Source organism: Hemitrygon akajei, chromosome 5, assembly GCF_048418815.1.
Source record: "Hemitrygon akajei chromosome 5, sHemAka1.3, whole genome shotgun sequence".
NCBI classification, from domain to species: Eukaryota; Metazoa; Chordata; class Chondrichthyes; order Myliobatiformes; family Dasyatidae; genus Hemitrygon; species Hemitrygon akajei.
In genome coordinates this window covers 146,340,151-146,360,494 of record NC_133128.1, presented here as the reverse complement: position 1 = coordinate 146,360,494, position 20,344 = coordinate 146,340,151, and the positions used below count along the sequence as shown (strand labels likewise).

At 39.7% G+C, this 20,344-nt stretch overlaps 1 protein-coding gene across 2 annotated transcripts in view; it reads left to right on the top strand.

The window, feature by feature from the left end:
* Nucleotides 1-20,344, top strand: part of LOC140728281 (dynein regulatory complex protein 11-like) — a 184,387-nt gene that overhangs the window by 109,631 nt on the left and 54,412 nt on the right. For both annotated transcript variants that reach the window (XM_073046777.1, XM_073046778.1), the window contains exon 12: nt 11,937-11,992. In XM_073046777.1, coding sequence (XP_072902878.1) covers nt 11,937-11,992 — 56 coding nt within the window. The remainder of the gene's footprint in view (nt 1-11,936; nt 11,993-20,344) is intronic.

The following is a 20,344-nucleotide window of genomic DNA, read 5'->3' as shown; positions in this document are numbered from 1 at the left end:
TTTAATGCCATCAAAATTGGCCTTGTAGAAATTTAGGACATTAATTTCTGAACAATCCTACCTTCTTCATGAATATTTTAAAACTAACAGAATTAAAGTAATTGGTCCCAAAGTGCACCTCCTCTGATAGCAACCACTTGCCTAGTCTCCTTTCCCAACAAGAGGTTGACTATTGCCCCTTTTCTAGCTGGGCCATCTTAATAATGCTTGAGAAAATTTTCCTAGACACTTGTAAAAAGTTCTGCCCATGTAATCCCTTAGCACCATAGCTGTCCCACTCCAGTAAAGGGAAATTAAAATTGGCTACCATTACAAGCCTATTGATCCTACAGTTCTCTGTGATTTCCCTACTCATTTACTCTTCTAATTCCTGCTTAGTATTGGGAAGGCCTACAATACGATACCATCAAAGTAATCGTTTCTATATTACTCCTGACTTCTATACACATAGCTTCATCAGACATTCCCACAGGAATATCTCTTAAGTACTGTTGTAATGTTCTTTATAATCAAAGATGTAACTCTCCCTTTTCTCTTACCTTTATCACGTCTGTACATCTGCATTTCAGATCTTTGAGCTACCAATCCTGCACATCCCTCAACCATTTTTCTCTAACAGTTATAATTTCACAGTCTCATGCATACTGTATATTCATGTCTTGGGTTTGTCTGCCTTCCCTGTCTGGTTTCTTGCATTAAAATAAATGCTGGTTTGGGTCCCATCCCCTGCCCAACTAATTTAAAACCTTTAGAGCTCCAGCAAATCTTCTTACCGAGATATTGTACCCCTGCCCTACCAACCCATTCCAGTTTAGGTGAAACCTGTCCTGCTTGTGCAGGTCATGTCAGCCACAGATGAGATCACTTTTGTCCAAGAACTTGGACCCTTCCCTCCTGTACCAGATCCTTAGTTGAGCATTTCTCTGCCCTATCCACCTAGGATTTTACTAGTGTATGGTATCATAATTAAACACCTGAGATCCTGCTTTTTAACCTACCCATTTCCCTATATTCACACTGTAGATCCTCATATCTTTTGCTACCTGTGTCATTGGTACCAATAATCAGAGTGCCTCTGATTATTTTCCATCTCCTTTGAAAGTATTCTGCAATTGCTGAAATTTGCACAGAGTTTTCCACCTGTGTTCCTAACTATAAAGTCTCCTACCACAGCAGCCTTCCTTGACTCCATCGTTCCCTACTGAACATCGGAGCCAGTTAAACTATCACAGACTTGGCTGCTGCTGTTCTTGTCTGAAAGGCTATTCCCTTCAACAGTATCCAAAACAAGATACAAGGAAATCCTTCATTCACTGCCTTTACTGGTGGTTACTGTACTACCTTTTAGTATGACCACCTCTCTAAAGCTTTAAGGCTCCTCTCTGTGATTCCTGGGTGAACCTAACTGCAACTCCCATTTGCTCAATATGATCAGTCAGCGTCTCTACTTGTACACAATTACAAAGGGATGGTGGATATTTCCCATAGTTATAGCTACTGGTCAATCTCCTTGCTGAAGCCTCTTGAGGCAAAGCCTAAGCATTCCTACATCAAACACAGCCTCTTCAAACTCACAATGACCACTTCAAACTGGCAGCTCCATCAAAGTACGTCTCCTTTTATATGCTGTCTGGTCGGTGAGTCTCTGAAAAGAAAAAGCTTTCCTTTGAAACTTACTCTTAAAATTGTTTCTGCACTTCCCAGTCACTCCTAGGCCTGTGGAAGGGAAAGAAAATACTCCTCTGAAGTTTACACCTTTTTAAGCTCCTCTCTGGTCTTCCTACTCACTGTCAGGCATTCTTCAGTGGCATTGCTAAAAAATGACCTAGTGCTGAAACAACAAATGTAATGCTTACATTGTGGCGACCCACTTACTAGCACACTCGAACTGGCTCACAATTAGCCAGCGTGCAGGCACAAAGGCCAGGTCTGCAACAAAGGGAAAAAGCCTGCGGGGGTTTGTGAGTACGTGTCTCTTGGACCATCCGTGCCCGGGGAGGGCGGGATGAGGGAGGCTTTAAAGCAAGGCTGTGAAGTTCGAATAAAATATTCTTTGATTGCAGTTTACCGACTCTGTGTCGTTATTTTAGCGCTGCATGTAGCACACCGCTACAACGTTACACTTTAAGTGTCTTCAATTGCCTTCTGGTTGCACAGTTCATATGGCAAATATGTACTGATTTACTGTATAGTTCAACTGGACTCGTAAGTCACCATGGTTTAGTAAACTTCAAGGCAGACATAGAGAAAATTAGAATTGATCTTCAAGTTAGGACCTAAACAGGGAAGTGGATTATACTATGCTAAAAGAGGTAGATTAGGAGCAGCTGTTAGGGTGGAAAACAATATCTCATAAGTATTTAAAATCAAGACAGCAATAGTTCAGAAACAGTATGTCCCTGTGACAAAGTTGGTAAGTTTAAAGGACTCTGGTTAATGAAGGATGTGGTATGTTTGACCTGGAAAAGGGAAAACGCATGTCAGCTCTTGGGGCTGATATTAAACTGCTGGAAGAACTCAATTGGTAGCAAAGGGATAGTTGACAGTTCAGGTCAAGTCCCTTCATCAGAACTGCGAATATAAAGGAATGATGGCCAGAATAAAGAGGTGAAAGGAAGGGGTACCACAGGGACTGTGAGGTGACGGTTGGAATCAGATGAGTAGAAGATTACGGACTGGGGCAAGGGATAACTTTGAGACAGATTGGTGAATGATAGATAGACACAGGTAAGAAAAATAAAATATCATGCAGATGGAGACACATTGGAAGAGGGGAGGGAGAAACCAAAGGCTGGGAGGTGATAAGTGGAACCAGATAAAGGGCGTGGAATTAGCTGAGGGTAGGGCTGGGGGAAATGGAAAAAGTGAACAAAGGGAGAAAGACCAATGGAAGTGGGAAAGGACTTCAGGAGGTGTAGGTTACCTACTGATGGAAAATTCGGTGTTCATATCAGATGGTGCAATACCAATCTTGAGGTATTGGTTGCATGTTATTTCCACTCCCCTTCCCAATCCTACACCAATCTCTCTGGCCTTGGACTTCTGCACTGCCAAACTAACTGGAAGACCAACACCTCATATTTGGATTCCATTTGTATAGCTTTCAACCCAAAGATATGATTTTTTAAATCTGCGGTTAACTAATTCTTCATCCATGCTAAATATTATATCTAATAATATGAAATCTGATCTTATAAACTAGTATGTAACATCATATTGAATAACAAGTCTAAGTATATAACACATTTTGCCTTCCCTTTATCAGGACTGCTGGCTCTGTCTTTAAAGAACTCCAATAAAATTGTCAAATATTATTTTCATTTAAAAAAACATATTCACTCTGTTATACAGAACTATAATTTTCTGTGTGCCCTATTACTACTTCCTTAATAATGGACTCCAGTATTTTCCCATAGAGAGCCTAAATGTTTAACCAGCTTTCTTCAATACTCATATTACATATATGGTTTTTCAAATTCTTGAGATCCCTCCAGAATCTTAGAGTGCATGAACAATTGTAAAAGCTGTCCTTGTGTACAGACATCACTTCATGGGGATATGTCAGCTTAGTTTTTTCCTTCAGTGATAATTGTTTTAAATTCCTTTTCCCTTTTTTGCTCCCTAACTGTTTTGTTATTCTTTGTATATTTTTGAGCCTTTATGAAGCAAATGTAAAATATTTATTTAGTGTCTCCAACATTTCCTTAATCCTCAGTATCATTAACCCCGGTTCAGTTTCTGAGTGAAGAACGTTTACGTTTACTGATCTCATCATTTATATGAAGTATTTGAAGTTTTACTATCTACATTTTATGTTCTTCATTATATTTACTCTTGCAATTCTTTTTTACAAATCTTGGTCTTCCTTCACATTAAGACAAGAGATTCTGTAAATACTGGACATCTGTCCTTTTTCTGAAATTGACCCAGTCTTCAGGGAAATGGCTCCTCTTTAAAAAAAATTAAAGGCCTTTTCATTCAATTTAATTCCTCTTTAATATATTTAGTTAACCATGAATGGATTTCCTTTCTCATGGAATCTTTTGCCCAGCAATCAGACCCATTTGTGTCTGTATTTTATGAAAAAATTGCTTTTAAAAGCTATTTTGTGTACATTAGATCAAAATAGCAACTACTTCATGGTTGATTAGCAACCATCAGGAAATTGGCCAAGTACAACTGCCTGTAACAATGCTTTATCTGTCTGGAATCAGTCATGCAGCCCATGATGTCATTATGTCAGTTGTAGCCAGTTTTATGATAACTTTATACAACTTACATAGTTATGCCATGATTTAGCTCAGTTGTCATGAAACTGGATATAAAGAAAAGAAACAAGAAATAAATTCAGCACAAAGAAATAAGGAGTATACTCAGCAGCATATCAGCAAAAGGACATGATTTAAAGAACTCCAACAGTGCTGCATACGAACAGGAAAGGTATAGGGATATGGGCTAAAAGAGGCAGATAAGATCAGCTCAAAGGGACACCTGAATTGACATAGACAAGCTGAGCAGAAGGACTTGTTGCATACTCTATAATGTTCAACTCACTACAGAAGCAGGACCTTTTCAGACCAAATTGTCCATGTTGACCATGCTGCCAATCTACATTAATGCCATTTGCTTACAACAGGCATAGGTCCCTCTTTATCTTCCCTGTCCAAGTACCTGTCTATCTTTGAAATATTGTCGTTGTTTCTACCAATATCACCTTCCCTGACAGCTTTTTCCTAATACAAGAATGAGTCCATCCCTTGCTGGACTCTGCATACTGCTTTAAAAAAAAGGATTCAATTTATGAATTCTAACATAATTAAGCCCCTTGTGCTATGGTAATCACAGTTAATAACAGAAAAGTTAAAATTCTCAACTACTACCTCTCTTAGTACTTTTACACCCCACTGCAATTTACTTAAATCGTGGTCCTGCTAATTCCCACTGACTATTTATTGGAAAGCAAATAGTATCAAAGCGATTGCCTCGTTCTTATTTCCGGTTTCTATACTGTAGGCCAGACCCTCCAGGATATCCTCCCTGAGTACTGCTAGAATGATTTTTCTGATCGGCAGTGCAACACCTCATCCCCTTTAGTATTTCCTGCTGTCATGCATGAAGCTTCTGCACTAAAGAATATTCAGATGCCAGTCCTGCCCTTCTGTGATTGCAATAACATTATGCTTCCTTGTGGGGATCCACACTCTTCACTCAACCAGATTACTTAAGGCTCCTTGCATTAAAGTAAATCTAGTTAAGCCAATTAGCTATCTCATGCATCTTCATCTATCCCTGTATGCTCTTCCCACTGGTCATGCCTGTGAAATTTTCAATATATGAAGTAGCCTCCTCACTTGCAGTGCTGGCATTCTGGGTCCCGCACCCTGTCTTAACCTGAGAGCACCTGTTTGTACAGGTATATTGGTTCCCTTTCATGGTCAAAGAATTAGGCAGCATGGAAACAGGCCACTGGCCAACTCATCCAGGCTGACCACTTTGTCTACCTGATCTAGTCTCGTTACACTGCATTTGACCCACTTCAGTCGAAACCTTTCCTATCCACGTAGCTGTTCAAATGTCTTTTAAATGTTGTAATTGTTCCTGCTTCCACAGCTTCCTCTGGCAACTTGTTCCACATACCCACAACCCTCTGTCTGAAAAGGCAGCCCTTCAGGCTCACTTTAAATATTTTACCTTAAACCTATGCCCTCTACTTTTAGACTTCTTACTTGTGGGGAGGGGGTGTGGAATCTGTGCCTAAGTAACCTATTCTATATCCCACATGATTTTATAAACCTCTATAAAGTGCCATTCAGGGAAAACAGCCCAGCCTATCCAATGTGAATCTGCAATCTCACTTCAGTCTTGTTCAGCTGCAATGTGACATCCCATCTTTTTACTCAGTGCCTTGACTGATGAAGGAAAACACGCCCCATGCCACCTTCACTAAACTGCTTAATTGTCTTGGGACTTCTAGGGAATTATGTGCTTGTACCACTAACTCTAAAATACTCCACCTACGAATAATGCCACTTACAGTACCTTTTCATCCATATTGTTGATGTACAGTATGTGACAAACAATAGCATTAATCCCTGTACCACACCTTTTATTACATGCCTTCAATCTGAGACTACCCCTGCACTAGCAAACTCAGACTTCTTCCACTGAGCAAATTATGCATCTGATTGGCTAGCTCACCCAGAATCCATGTGACCTAACCTTCTGACCAGCCTACTATGCCTACTTGTCAAAAGCCTCACTAAAGTCTACATGGACAATCTCTACTACTATGCCCTTCCCTCATCAATGCTTTTGGCTATCTCTTCAAAAAATTAATTTAGTCGATGAGACTTTTATTTCCCATGCACAAAGTCATATTGGTTGAAAAGAGCATGGACTGGGTGGTGAGGATCTTTGAGCTACTGATATTTCTCTGGACATCACTATTTCTTCCTTAAACTCATTAGCTTCCATAAACTTCTCCACAGTAAGTACAAATAAGAAGTTTTCACTTAAGACCACACTCATTTCCTGTGGCTCCACACAGAGACAACTAGACTAAGAACAACTAAACGGATCTGTTTTCTTCCTAGTTACCCTTTTGCTCTTAATATACTTGAGAAATCTTTTGAGATTCTCCTTTACCTTATCTGACAAGAATATCTCACATCCCCGTTTTATTCTTCTGATTTCCTTTTTAAGTGTACTCCTACAATGCTTGGAATATGTGGGTGGAAGTAGATGCAATTGTGGTATTAAAGAGGCCGTTACACATGTGAATAAGTAGGGAATGGAGGGATATGGATCAGGTACAGGCAGAAGAAGTTTAGTTTAATTGGGCATCATGTTTGGTGCAGACATTGTGGACTGATAGGCCTATTTCTGTGCTGTGCTGTCTATATTTTATTGCTTAGATTCCTTAAAAGATTCACTAGATCACATCTACCTATAACTGACATATACCTCTTTTTTTTCCCTGACCAGAGCATCAATATCACCTGCCAACCACGTTTCTCTAATCCTGCCAGCCTTGCCCTTTGATCTAACAAGAATATATTTGGCCCAAATTCTCCCTATCTTTTAAAAGTCTCAACTTGCCAAACACTTATTTACCTGTTAATAGTGTTTCCCAACCAACCTTGCCACATTCCTGTTGTATGTCACCAAAATTAGCCTTGCCCCAATTTAGGATTTTAACTTACTAACAAAGTTTGACCTAATCTAAAATTTAAAAATATTCTGTGTGTAAAATGCCTTTCAACGTTCAAGTACCTTTAAAATAACTGCCTAATTAGCCAAGGTGATATTTCTTGTTTTGAAATTATTCCATTTGATCATGACTGTCTTCACTGATCTTGGTGACCTGAGTTTTTCAACACCGAAAGTTACTGAGTGACCTCAATAAATTAAATTTTGATCTATGAAAATGAGATGCCCTTCAGAAACTACTGACAGAAATCAACAGCAATCCTGTTGGATGAATTATTCAATCATTAAAGATTTCATACTTTTATGACTTTATATGATTAATGAAGAAAATAAATGGGAAATGAGAAAGGAAATTGTAGTGGGCAAGCAGAGTGTTTGTTCTTAAAGTGTGTTTGTATGTAATGCCTTGAAACACAACGTAGCATGATAAGTAGTAATGGCTGAGAACTGGAAGTATAGAATGACAGAAGTTTGGCAGTGTAAATCTCCCTAACATAAGCCATCTACTTGTTGTGAGAGAACAGTTGAAGCTGCAAGCTGCATTTTGATATCTTGTGGTTTTCTATTCTATTTTATTGAAAGATCCCAGATTGGTTTGTTCATAGGAACCAGCTTTTAAATATGAAATTAATAAATACATTGTTTGCTGCCAGGTATGGCTCTAGGGTGAAAGAGGCTGCGTTTAGTACTGACCCATGTAAATATTAGGAGGTGGCAGATTAAGAGTGGATGCTGTCTTTCTGAGACATCTCTCCTTGAAGATGTCTTGGATACTTTGTAGGCTGGTACCCAAGTTGGTGCCAGCTAAATTTATAACTCTCTGCAGCTTCTTTTGGTCCTGTGCAGAGGTGCAGTAGCAACCCTTCCCCGCCCCCCACACCCCCACCCCGTACCGGACAGTGATGCAGCCTGTCAGAATGCTTTCCGTGGTACATTTATAGAAGTTTTTGGGTGTTTTGTGGACATACCAAAATCTCTTCAAACTCCTAATGAAGTATAGTCGCTGTCTTTCCTTCTTTATAGCTGCATCATTATGTTGGGGGAAGGTTAGATCCTCAGAGATCTAGACACCCAGGAACTTGAAACTATTCATTCTCTCCATTTCTGATCCCTCAGTGAGAATTGGTATGTGTTCCTTCGTCTTACACTTCCTAAAGTCCACAATCAGCACTTTTATCTCACTGATGTTCAGTGCAAGGTTGTTGCTGCAACATCACTACACTAGAACCATAGAACATTACAGCACAGAAACAGGCCTTTTGGCCCTTCTTGGCTGTGCCAAACCATTTTCTGCCTAATCCCACTGACCTGCACCTGGACCATATCCCTCCATACTAGTTGGTATATCTCGCTCCTGTATACCCTCTTGTCTCCATCTGAGATTCTACCAACAAAAGTCGTATCATCAGCAAATTTATAGATGGTATTTGAGCAATGCCTAGCCACACAGTCATGGGTATAGAGAGAGTAGAGCAGTGGGCTAAGCACACACCCCTGAGGTGCACCAATGTTGATCATCAGCAAGGCGGAGATATTATCACCAATCTGCACAGATTTGATCATTATTCATAAACCCATTTTAATTCCACTTCCCATTCCCATTCCGATATGTCCATTCATGGCCTGCTCCCCTGTCATTATGAGGCTACACTTGGGCTGGAGGAACAACACTTTATATTCTGTCTGGGTAGCCTCCAACCTGATGGCATGAACATCGACTTCTCAAACTTCCAGTAATGACCCCCACCCCCCACCCTCCCTTCACCATTTCCCAATCCCTTTTCCTTCTCTTACCTTATCTCCTTGCCCGCCATCAGCTCACTCTGATGTTCCTTCCCCCTTTTCATTCTTCCATGGCCTTCTGTCTCTTTCACCAATCAACTTCATCCCTCCCCTTCCAGGTTTCACCTATCACCATGCGTTTCCCTCTCCCCTCCCCCCACCTTTTAAGTCTACTCCTCAGCTTTTTGCCTCCAGTCCTGCCAAAGGGTTTCGGCCTGAAATGTCGAGTGTACTCTTTTCCATAGATGCTGCCTGGCCTGCTGAGTTCCTCCAGCATTTTGTGTGTGTTGCTTGGATTTCCAGCACCTGCAGACTTTCTCTTGTTCATTATGCCTAAGTATCCCTTTTTCATCAAATTCTTAAATGATTGGTCATATACCAGTTGCTACTTCGGTTATGTACCATTTTAATGAATGTGCTGTGTGACTGGCTGCTATCTGTATGCTTCACATTTATATTATATTTCATGACACAATGAAGCTATATGGCTCTCTGAATCAACAGTGGTGATCTGACCATACATATTAGTTCCATTCCCCTACTTCTTTCCCCAATCACATTCTCTCTAATATGGTATCAATTCTCATGGTGCACACCTACGCCATGAGTAACTTACAGTAGCATATTAACCTACAAACACATTTTCCACATGTGGGAAGAAACTAGTGTACCTGGAGGAAACCTAAACAGCTACAAGGAGAAGTTGTGAAGACCACACAAGTTACATCCAAGGACGGAATCAAATCCAGGTTGCTAGTGTACGTGATGCCCTGTCTTACAAATTTGATTGTTTTTTGAAGAAGTAACAAAGATGATCAATAAGGGTAGGGCAGTGGAAGTTGTCTACATGAACTCTTGTGTATCATTTGACAAGGTCCTTCATGTTAGGCTGTTCCAGAATATTAAGTCACATGGGATCGAGAGTGAATTGGTCCGTTGGATCTAAAATTGGCTTAGTCATATAAGACAAAGGGTGATAGGATAGAAGTGTGGTTTTTGTAACTGGAGGCCTGTGACCAGTGGTGTTGCACAAGCTTCAGTGCTAAGATTTTTGTTATCTGTAAAATATATCAATGATTTGTATGAAACTGCAAATGGTCTGCAGTTGACAAGAAAATTGGTGGAGCGGTGGAAAGTGAGAAAATTTATCAAGGGATATTACAAGATATAAATCAGTTGGACTTTTTGGGAGAAAGATGGCAAATGGTGTTTAATACTGACAAATGTGAGGTGTTGTACTTTGTGTAGTCAAATGCAAGAGGAAAGTACAGTGGATTCGAGTTAATTAGGCCATTGGTTAGTCAAGGTAGCCGTTTATTTGGGCCAACTGTTAAAGAACAAAAAATTATTAAGAAAATAGCCAGGATTCTCTTAGTTTATTTGGGAAACTCAAACCACTTAATTGGGGGTAGGAAACTGTTTCTAACTAGTGTTATTTGTGTGTGCTTGTATGGCCATTAGACACTACACCGTGCTTAGAGTGAACAATTTTTAAATAGTGCGAGTTTGCGTTAAATAATGTGTTTGTGGTTGAAGAGCAGTGACAATTTAGAACCATTCTTCTCACTGCGTTTCAAGCATTCAAGCTTAGAGATGTCAAAAAAACTATTTCACTACTTCTGCAAGTTAGGAACTGCAAAGAATTTGAAAGTATCAAAAGTTATCATAAATGTTACAATGAAAATGAGGATTTGGAGGATGCAATTATCAGAAGGATTGTATGAAGGCAGTCCATGATCTACACTAGGTCTCTACGCTGCTCTTGTTCAATTACAGTCAATCAAAAGAACATGGCAGTGTACACAGGATTAATTCCTGCATTGATAATTATTAGGAAATAATGCACAATTTTATAGTACGGTAGTAGTATTAAAAGTGGTATAATTTGTCTTTTTATACCATTTTAACTATTTCCATGAAAATTTGTCTTATTAGGGCAGCCACTTAATTGAGCCAAAATGTACAGGTTCCAATGTGCTCCAATTAACTGGAATCAATTGTATATAGTAAATGGCCTTTAGACATTTAGGAGCTTTAACATACAGAGGGATCTAGGAGTGCAGATCTATTTCTCCCTGAAAGTGGCAATAAAAGGGGATAGGGTAGTTAAAAAATGAACAGCATGTGCTTGCCTTCATCCATTGGGGAATGGAGTGTAAAAGTCAGGAGATCATATTGCAGCTGTATAAAGTTTTAGTTGCATCACATTTGGAGTATGTGTACAGGTCAACTGGAAGGATATGGGAACTCAGGAAAGGGGATAGAGAAGCTTCATAAGAATGTGGCCAGAATTACAGAGTATTAACTGTAAGGAGACGTTGAACAAACTTGGATTGTTCCCTCTGGAACCTTGAAGGCTGAGGAAATATGATAGAAATATATATATATAAAATTTTGAAAGGCATAGATAAGGTGGTGAACTTTTCCCAGGCTAGAAATGTCCAATACTAGAGGGTTAATTGTAAAGGGAACAAGGAAATTTTAAATGAGATTTGTGAGATTATTTTGTTTTACATGGAGAGTGATAGGTGCCTGGAACACACTGTAAAGGGATGTAGAAGCAGATATGATATCAACATTTAAGAGGTGTATAGAGAGAGACATTAGCAGGCCGGAAATGAAAGGAAGCAGATGGAATTAGTTAGATTGGTATCATGATCAGTACTGACATGGTGGGCCAAAGAGCCTTTTCCTCTGCTTTATTGTTCAATGATCTATGTTTTTGTTATTGTGGTAATTACCCCTGAATAATTTCACACTGTGAAATTTGATCTGACTACTCATCAACTGCGAGCCAATTTTTGTAATTCTACACTGTTACATTTTAGACATTGATTTTCCTTTCGATGAACACTATAACCTCTGATTTAACTCATTTTACACATACAAATGCACAAGAGTAATTTCAAATCTGAGAGTTCATTCCGTTTCTATGTTTCATGCAGAAAAAATCCAAGAAAGAGAAGAAGAAGAAGAAAGGAAAAGATCTGACTGCTAACAGGTATCAATTCAATTGGAAACACGTTACATATCCCGTCTCTCAAAAAATATTCCTCGAGCATTAAGAAGACTTTATCTCAATCAGACAATTATTTTAGACAGTAAAAGTTAAATAATCTATTTTCAATTAATTAAACCAATTTTAATTTTGTCCTCTAACAGTATTTTTCAAAAAATGTATCCATTTGGGAGGTTGGTCAAGAAAGTTCAGTCACTCGGCATTCAAGATGAGGTAGTAAATTGGATTAGACATTGGCTTTGTGGGAGAAGCCAGAGACTGGTAGTAGATGGTGGCCTTTCTGACCAGAGGCCTGAAACTAGTGGATGCCGCATGGGTCTGTTGTTGTTTGTCATCTATATCAATGATCTGGATGATAATGTGGATAACTGGATCAGCAAATTTATGGATGACACCGGAATTGAGGGTGTAGTGGATAGTGAGGAAGGCTATCATGGCTTGTAGCCAGATCTGGACCAGCTGGAAAAATGGGCTGAAAAATGGAAGTTGGAATTTAATGCAGACAAGTGCGAGGTGTTGCACTTCGGTAGGACCAACCAGGGTAGGTCTTACACAGTGAACATTAGGGCACTGAGGAGTGTGGTAGAACAAAGGAATCTGGGAATACAGGTCCATACCTTGTTGAGACTGGTAGATAGGGTTGTAAAGAAAGCTTTTGGCATGTTGGCCTTCATAGATTAAAGTACTGAATACAGGAGATGCGAAGTTACGTTGAAGTTCTATAGCATATTGGTGAGGCCTAATTTGGAGTATTGTATGCAGTTTTGGTCACCTATCTGCAAGAAAGATGTAAATAAGATTGAAAGAGTACAGAGAAAATTTACAAGGATGTTGTCAGGTCTGGAGGACCTGAGTTATGAGGAAAGATAGAATAGGTTAGGGCTTTATTCCTTGGAACATAGAAGACTGAGAGAAGATTTGATAGTGGTATACAAAATTGAGGGGTATGGATAGGGTAAATGCAAGCAGGCTTTTTCCACTGAGGTTGGGTGGGACTACAACCAGAGGTCATGGGTTAAGGGAGAAAGGTGAAATGTTTAAGGAGGAACATGAGGGGAGACTTCTTCACTTAGAGGATCGTAAGAGCGTGGCACGAACTATCAGCACAAGTGGTGTTTGTGTAACACCCAGGCTATTGGCCTATGTATGTCTAGGCGAAAATCCATCCACCCGCCAAATTGTGTCTCCCGTTTGCATGGATGCTGTGAAATGCACACTGGTACAAACTTGCACACACAATATCAGACTGCACACCATGTACGTTTACAGAGTACACTTTATAAATCTTATTAGAACTAGGTAATTAATAGCGATACAACATAAAAAGAAAATGCACCAAAACTTATCAGAGTTTAAACTATTTGTGCACAACCGTTGGAGCTCAATTATCGAAGCTCCTTCCTGTTTGGTTCTCCTCCTGAAAAACCCGCGCACTCACTTCAGGTTCCCACACATACAGATAGAACAACATTACTACCATTGGTTAGTTGCTCTGTTGTCAATAATTATAACCCAAACATTCCAACTAAACAGAGCATTACCTCATCAGTGACCCACAAAGAAGCCATTTCATTATAACTCTACAGAGAAGCCATTTTATATAGGCTGTTAACAGTTAACATACAGTTAATAATCTGAGAACCCTACATTTGCAAGCTCAATTTCAATGTTTAAGAGAAGTTTGGAGAGTTACATGGATGGATAAGGGTATGGAAGGTAACGGTCCCAGTGCAAGTCGAAAGGAGTATGTACTTTAAATGGTTTGGCAGAGGCTAGATAGGCTGAAGGGTCTCTTTCTGTGCTGTACTTTTCAATGACTCTATGATCTACAGTAACAGCCTGCTGCATTAAATAGTTGTTGCTAGTTCTTTATATGATGTACATTGATTATATCAGTGGATATAGTTTCTCATTACTTCTTCAACATCCTTTCTAATTCCACACTCCTCTGTTTAATGTGCCCTTAGTTTATTTTTGCACCAGGCAGAATACTTGCAAATTATTTGTTTTTCTTATAACTGAGGTTCCTCATCACTGATACAGTGTTAGTAAACCTCTTCTGTACTCTTTATAGCTTTACCATCCTTCTTAAAGTATAATGCCTATACTGTAACTCAACATAATACAGCAACAGAGACAGTACTAACAACACGTATTGCAGATAAGCTTCGTCTTTGCCTCGGTTATACCCTCTTCACTACAAACATTTGTAGTTTCACAGTCACACTTACTTCTGTGGCTTCACAATTGCCACTGTTTGATATCAATGTTGGAGCAAGCATCCACCAAGTGATAAGTGTGTTTTTAGCAATAATTGTTGAAGTCCCATCCCCCAAGACCATCTGGATGTCCTTTTAATAGCTCATGCCATTTAAGGCCTTTTCCACTGTTTATAGATATCTCTGATGATCAAAGACATTGACTTTGAAGAGAGAATGTAGGAAATTTGGTAGAAAGCTGAAAATCTGGACCTCGAAGATATTAATCTCTGGATTGCTGCCAATGCCACAAGCCATTGAGGACAAGAACAGGATGATTTGGCAAATGAATATGTGGCTGAGCACTTGATGCAGGGAGCAGGGTTTTAGATTTCTGGATCATTGGGATCACTTCTGGGGAATGTATGGCCTGTACAAAAAGGGTGGATTACACTGAACTGAAGGAAAACCTGCAGGCAGGGTTGCTAAAGCTTTTGGGGAGTGTTTAAACTAATTTGGCAGTTGGGGTGGGAACCGGAGTGATAGGGCTGAGGATGGGGCAGTTAAAATACAAATTCATGCAATGAGACTGTGAGAAAGGACAGGCAAATGGTAGGGCGAAGTTGCAGTCAGTGGGATTAATTGAAGTGTAACATAGGGGAAAATTAAAAAGGGTGATGAATACAGGACTGAAGGTGATGTACTGTATTTGAATGCACACAGTATAAGGAATAAGGTAGATGACCTTCAAGTGCAGTTAGAGATTGGGAGGTATAACGTTGTAGGCATCACTGAGTCGTGGCTGAAAGATAGTTGGGAGCTTAACATCCAAGGATACACCTTGTATTGAAAGGACAGGCGTGTAGACAGAGGGCGCTGTTGGTGAAAAATGAAATCATATCCTTATAAAGAGGTGACATAGGATTGGAAGATGTAGAATGCTTGTGAATAGAGTTGAGAAACTTCAAGGATGAAAAGACCCTGCTGGGAGTTATATATAGGCTTCTGAACCATGGCCAGAATGTGGGGTACAAATTAAAACAGGGGATAGAAAAGGAATGTCAAAAGGGAAATGTTGCAATAGTCAATGGGGTATTTCAACATAGGTATATTGAGAATATTAGTTTGGTGCTGGATCCCAAGAAAAGGAATTTATAGAATGCCAATGAGATGGCTTTTTAGGACAGTTTGTGATTGAGTCCATTAGGGAAAAGACAATTCTGGATTGGGTAATGAACTGGATTTAATTAGAGAGCTTAAAGTAAATGAACCCTTCAGAGACAGTGATCATACTGTGATAAAATTCACACTGCAGTTTGGGAGAGAAAGCTAACAACAGATCTCTCAGTATTACAGTGGAGTTAAAGGAATTACAGAGACATGAGAGAGGAGCTCGCCAAAGTTGATTGGCAGGGGACACCAGCAGGGACGATTGCAGAACAGCAATGGCTGGAGATTCTGGGGGCAATTCAGAAAGTGCAGGGTAGATACATCTCAAAGAAGAAGTGTTTTAAAGAGATAGTGAGACAACTGTGGCTGACAAGGGAATTAAAAGACAGCTGAAAATCAAAAGCGAGAGCATGTAATAGCAACAAAACAGCAGAAGGCAACTAAAAAGACAATAAGGAAAGGAAAAGATAAAATATAAAGTTAAGCTAGCCAGTAATATGAAATGGGATACCAATTTTTTTTCATATATATATAAAGAGTAAAAGAGAGGCAGGAGGGGATATCAGACAACTGAAAAATGACACTGAGGTGTAGCTTTGGGGGACAAAGAAATACCGATAAACAAAGTAAGTATTTTGCATCAGTCTTCAATGGAATACACCAGTAGTATGCCAGAAATTCAAGAGTGGCTGAGGTCAGAAGTGAGTGTAGTTGTTTTTACTAAGGAGAAAGTGCTTGAGAAGCGGAAAGATCTGTATGTAGATAGGTCACATGGACCAGATGGACTAAATCCTAGCGTTCTGAAAGAGGTAGCTGAAGAGATTGTGCAGGCATTAGTGGTGATCTTTCAAGAATCTCTAGGTTCTGGGATGGATCCAGAGGACTGGACAATTGCAAATGTCACACCACTCTTTAAGAAGCTAGGGAGGCAAAATAAATGAAATGAAAGGCCAGTTAGCCAGACTTCAATAGTTGGGAAGATGTTGAAGTCCATTATTAAGCATGAGGTTTTGGGGTACTTGGAGGCATATGATAAAATAGGCCAATATCAGCATACTTTCCTTAAAGGGAAATCTTGCCTGAAAAATCTGTTGGAATTCTTGAGGGAATAACTGGCAGGATAGACAAAGGGGAGTCAGTGGATGTTGTTTCCTTGGATTTTCAGAAGGCCTTTGACAAGTTGCTGCACATGAGGTGCCTAATCAAGATCTGAGCCCATGGAAGTAAAGTTATTAGTTTGGATAGAAGATTGGCTGACTGGCAGAAAGCAGAGACTGCAAATAAAGGGGTCATTTTTTTTGCTGCTGGTGGCTAGTTGTATTGCCCAGGGATCGGTGTTGGGACCACTTCTTTTCACATTTTACGCCAGTGGTTTGGAACATGGAACTGATGGCTTTGTGGCCAGGTTTGTGGATGATACAAAAATATGTTGAAAGGTGGGTATTGTTGAGGAAGCAGGAAGTCTGCAGAAGGACTTGGACAGATTAGTAGAATGAGCAAAGATGTGGCAGATGGAATGTACTGTTGGGAAGTGTATGCTTATGCACTTTGGTAGAAGGAATAAAAGGGTGGACTATTTCTTAATTGTGGAGAAAGTTTAAAAAAATCCTGAGGTGCAAAGGGACGGGAATCCTCATGCAGGATTCTCTAAAGGTTAACTTGTGGGTTGAGTCAGTGGTAAGGAAAACAAATGCAATGTTGTCATTCATTTAGAGAGGATTTGAATATAAAAGCAAGGATGTCACGCTGAATCTGATGGCCTCAGAATAGTTAAAATACATTTCAAAAACTAAAACCTTAAAAATTATTGTAAAGCCATAATCATGAATGTACAGTGGATTCCGTTTCATTGAGACTCATTAAGGCTTGTACATTTTGGCCCAATTAAGCAGCTGCCCCAGTTAGCTGAAGTTTCATGGAAATAATTAAAAAGGTATATAGAAGAAAAACAAACAACAAATAATGTATTTAAATTAAATACAGAATAAATTAGAACACTACCAATATTACTGCAATACTTTAAAACTGTACATTAGTTCCTGGTACTTAAGAAATCATCTGCATTGCATTCTTTTGACTGTAAATGAACAAAATCAGAGCAGACACCTAGTGTGAATAATGGACTGTCTTCATACACTGCTGTCAATGATTGAATCCTCCAAATCTTCATTTTCATTGTAACATTCAAAATTATTGCTGATACCTTCAACTTCTTCATGGTTTTTAACTTGTTCAAGTAGTGAAATCATTTCATTTACACTTTCGCCCATTTCTGGCATCACCAAGCCTGAATACTTGAAACCACAGTGAGTAAAACAATTCTGAATTTTCTTACTGCTTATTTCTTGCCAACTGTCAATTACAAAAATCACTGATTTTTTTTTAACACAAACCCATAAAGCTGACACTATTTAAAAACTGTTTGTCTGAAGCACGGTGTTGTGTCTGATAGCTATGCAAGTGGATATGTCTGATGCTAGTTGTAAATTGTTCAGCAACAATCTCCTGCCCCAATAAAATGGCATAAGGAGCCAAATAAATGAAGGGAATACCAGCTACTTTATTGATTAGATTTTGTTCTTTAAGTGTGGTCCTGATTAACTGCTGGCCCAATTAACTGGAATCCATTGTATTTGAAATATACACCAATTTTGGAAATATGAATGCCTATTAATATAAATATTACCAAAAAAAATTCTTAGCTTCAAGTATTTCATGCAGAGAATTTTATGAGGACGTTGCCAGGACTCGAGTGGCTAGGTTGCAGGGAGTGGTTGGGCAGGGTAGGACTTTATTCCTTGGAGCATAGGAGACTGAGGGGTGATCTTTTACAAGTGTATGAAATCATGAGGAACATAGATAAGGTGAACCCACACACAGTCCTTATTCAAGGGTTAAGGGATCAAGATCGTCTTTAAAGTGAGAACCGAAAAAGTTATGTGACTAAAGAAGTACTTTTTCCACACAGAGGGTGGTAATTTATTAAATGACCTACCAGCTGCTGCAATAATACTTGTAGTTGGAAAAACATTTGGAGTAGTCATAGAGAGTAAATGTTTAGAGAGATATGAATCAAATGCAAGAAAATTAGACTAATTTAGACGGAAATCCGAGTTGTATGGATGAGTTGGCCCAGAAGACTTGTTTTTGTGCTATATGTCTCGATGTGTCTTTTTGATGAATTCAGCAACTCTATTCAAACAAATGGTCTGGGATGAGATCCACCACCCAAGGTTAGTGAGAAGTGAAGGGCCAGATAAGGAGAGTATATGACTCCTTGGTTCAATACACTCAGGAACCATCCCTCAGGGTATGAGCTATGAAGAAAGATTGAACCAATTACAGTAAGTCTTTTTAGCCTAAGAGATGTAGAATGAGAGGAGAAATGATAGGTGTTCAGAATCATTAAAGGTATGTTAGGTGGTTGCCTACTTCAAAATTAATCCATCATCAAGGACACAGGGCCATAGGTGGAGACTGGTTAAAGGGACATTTCAGCCTAACCTGAGGAAGCACTTCTTTACACAGCAACTTGTGGACACATGGAACAACCTACCTAGTTGAGTAGTTGAGAGCAGTATCTTAGAGAATTTCAAATCTAAACTTTGTTATTACTTCAACATACTATGTGAATAGGAACTTGGCAAGCTTTGTTGGGCCAAATAGCCTGTTCTTGTCAAAACACCTTCTAATGTTCTAATGTTCAGTTTAGTATTGAATCTAGAGACTGATCTACCTCTGTATGTCAGTACTATTGTGTGCAGGCAGAATGGTCCAGAATGTGTTGCCAACTTCACTGCTGGCAGCCAGAAGCTCCCTACACTAGTTTGTTGCCACTGTGATCTGGCTCAATGATTTGTAAAGGAGGACGTGAGATACCCAATGGAAAGAACAGTGCAATTATCCCTGTAGGTTTTCATAAATAAAACAGTGTAAGGTGTTTTATGTTTAAGAAAAACTGAGCAGTTCATGTATTGAATACCAACAATTGAACCTGCAGTAAGAATACTTTACGTAATTATGTCATCACATCAGAACAGCCTCTTAAAGTGAACCCCAACCCAATGTTGGTGATGTGAATTCTGAATCTTTCCACCAATTACTTTACCCTGCACAGGCCACCCCACAAAATTCATGAAAGCTGTCTTTGTGAGCCTGTCCAGAGCTCAGATAAGCTGCCAGGCTCTGGTCCTATGTTCCATGGGTGGAGGAACAGCACGTGCCTCTGCTCATCCAGGGGTGTGTTAATATGCTCATAGTCATATGATGACAGCAGGGGCATGGTAGCAGAATCCTCCAAATCTTGGTGGGCCAGTTTAAGGCAATCCACCAAGGACATTCAGGTTTACCGAAACTGGCTGCAGTCCAAACGCTTTCTAAGGCCAAACCACACAAACTTTAGTGCAACCAGTTTCTGTGAGGCCTTCTAGCGTGGATGCAAGAGGCCATGTATGAAGTCATAAACAGCTTGCCTCAGGTTTGCTAGGTGAGGGTGACTGGTTGAGTTATTACACAGGAGAGAAACCTCAACTTCTTTAAACTGAATGTCAGCCAACTGCAGGCCTGTGACTGCTGTTCGGTAAGCCTGGAACTCTGGGTCAGTAGCTCGGTCAGTACCAGCATAATTAACCCCTATGTGAATAGCCTCAACAACTGGCCGTGAGAGGCAATCAGCCATGGCATTACTTTTCCCCTCGATATGTTGTTTATCAGTTCTGAACTCTGATAGGTAGGCCAGTTAGCGTTGCTGCCGTGCAAACCAAGGGTCTGAGGGTTTTGTGGTCAATGAACACTGTGAAATAGCAACCCTTTAAAAGAAAATGAAAATGACAGACAGCCAGGTGGGGACCGAGAAGCTCGCGGTCAAACATGAGGGGACAGAGCTGCCAACTGAAGAATGTGAGTGGCTGCCACATACCTCGACCAACTATTTGTGCACAGCACCCACGGCGTAGTCTGAAGCGTT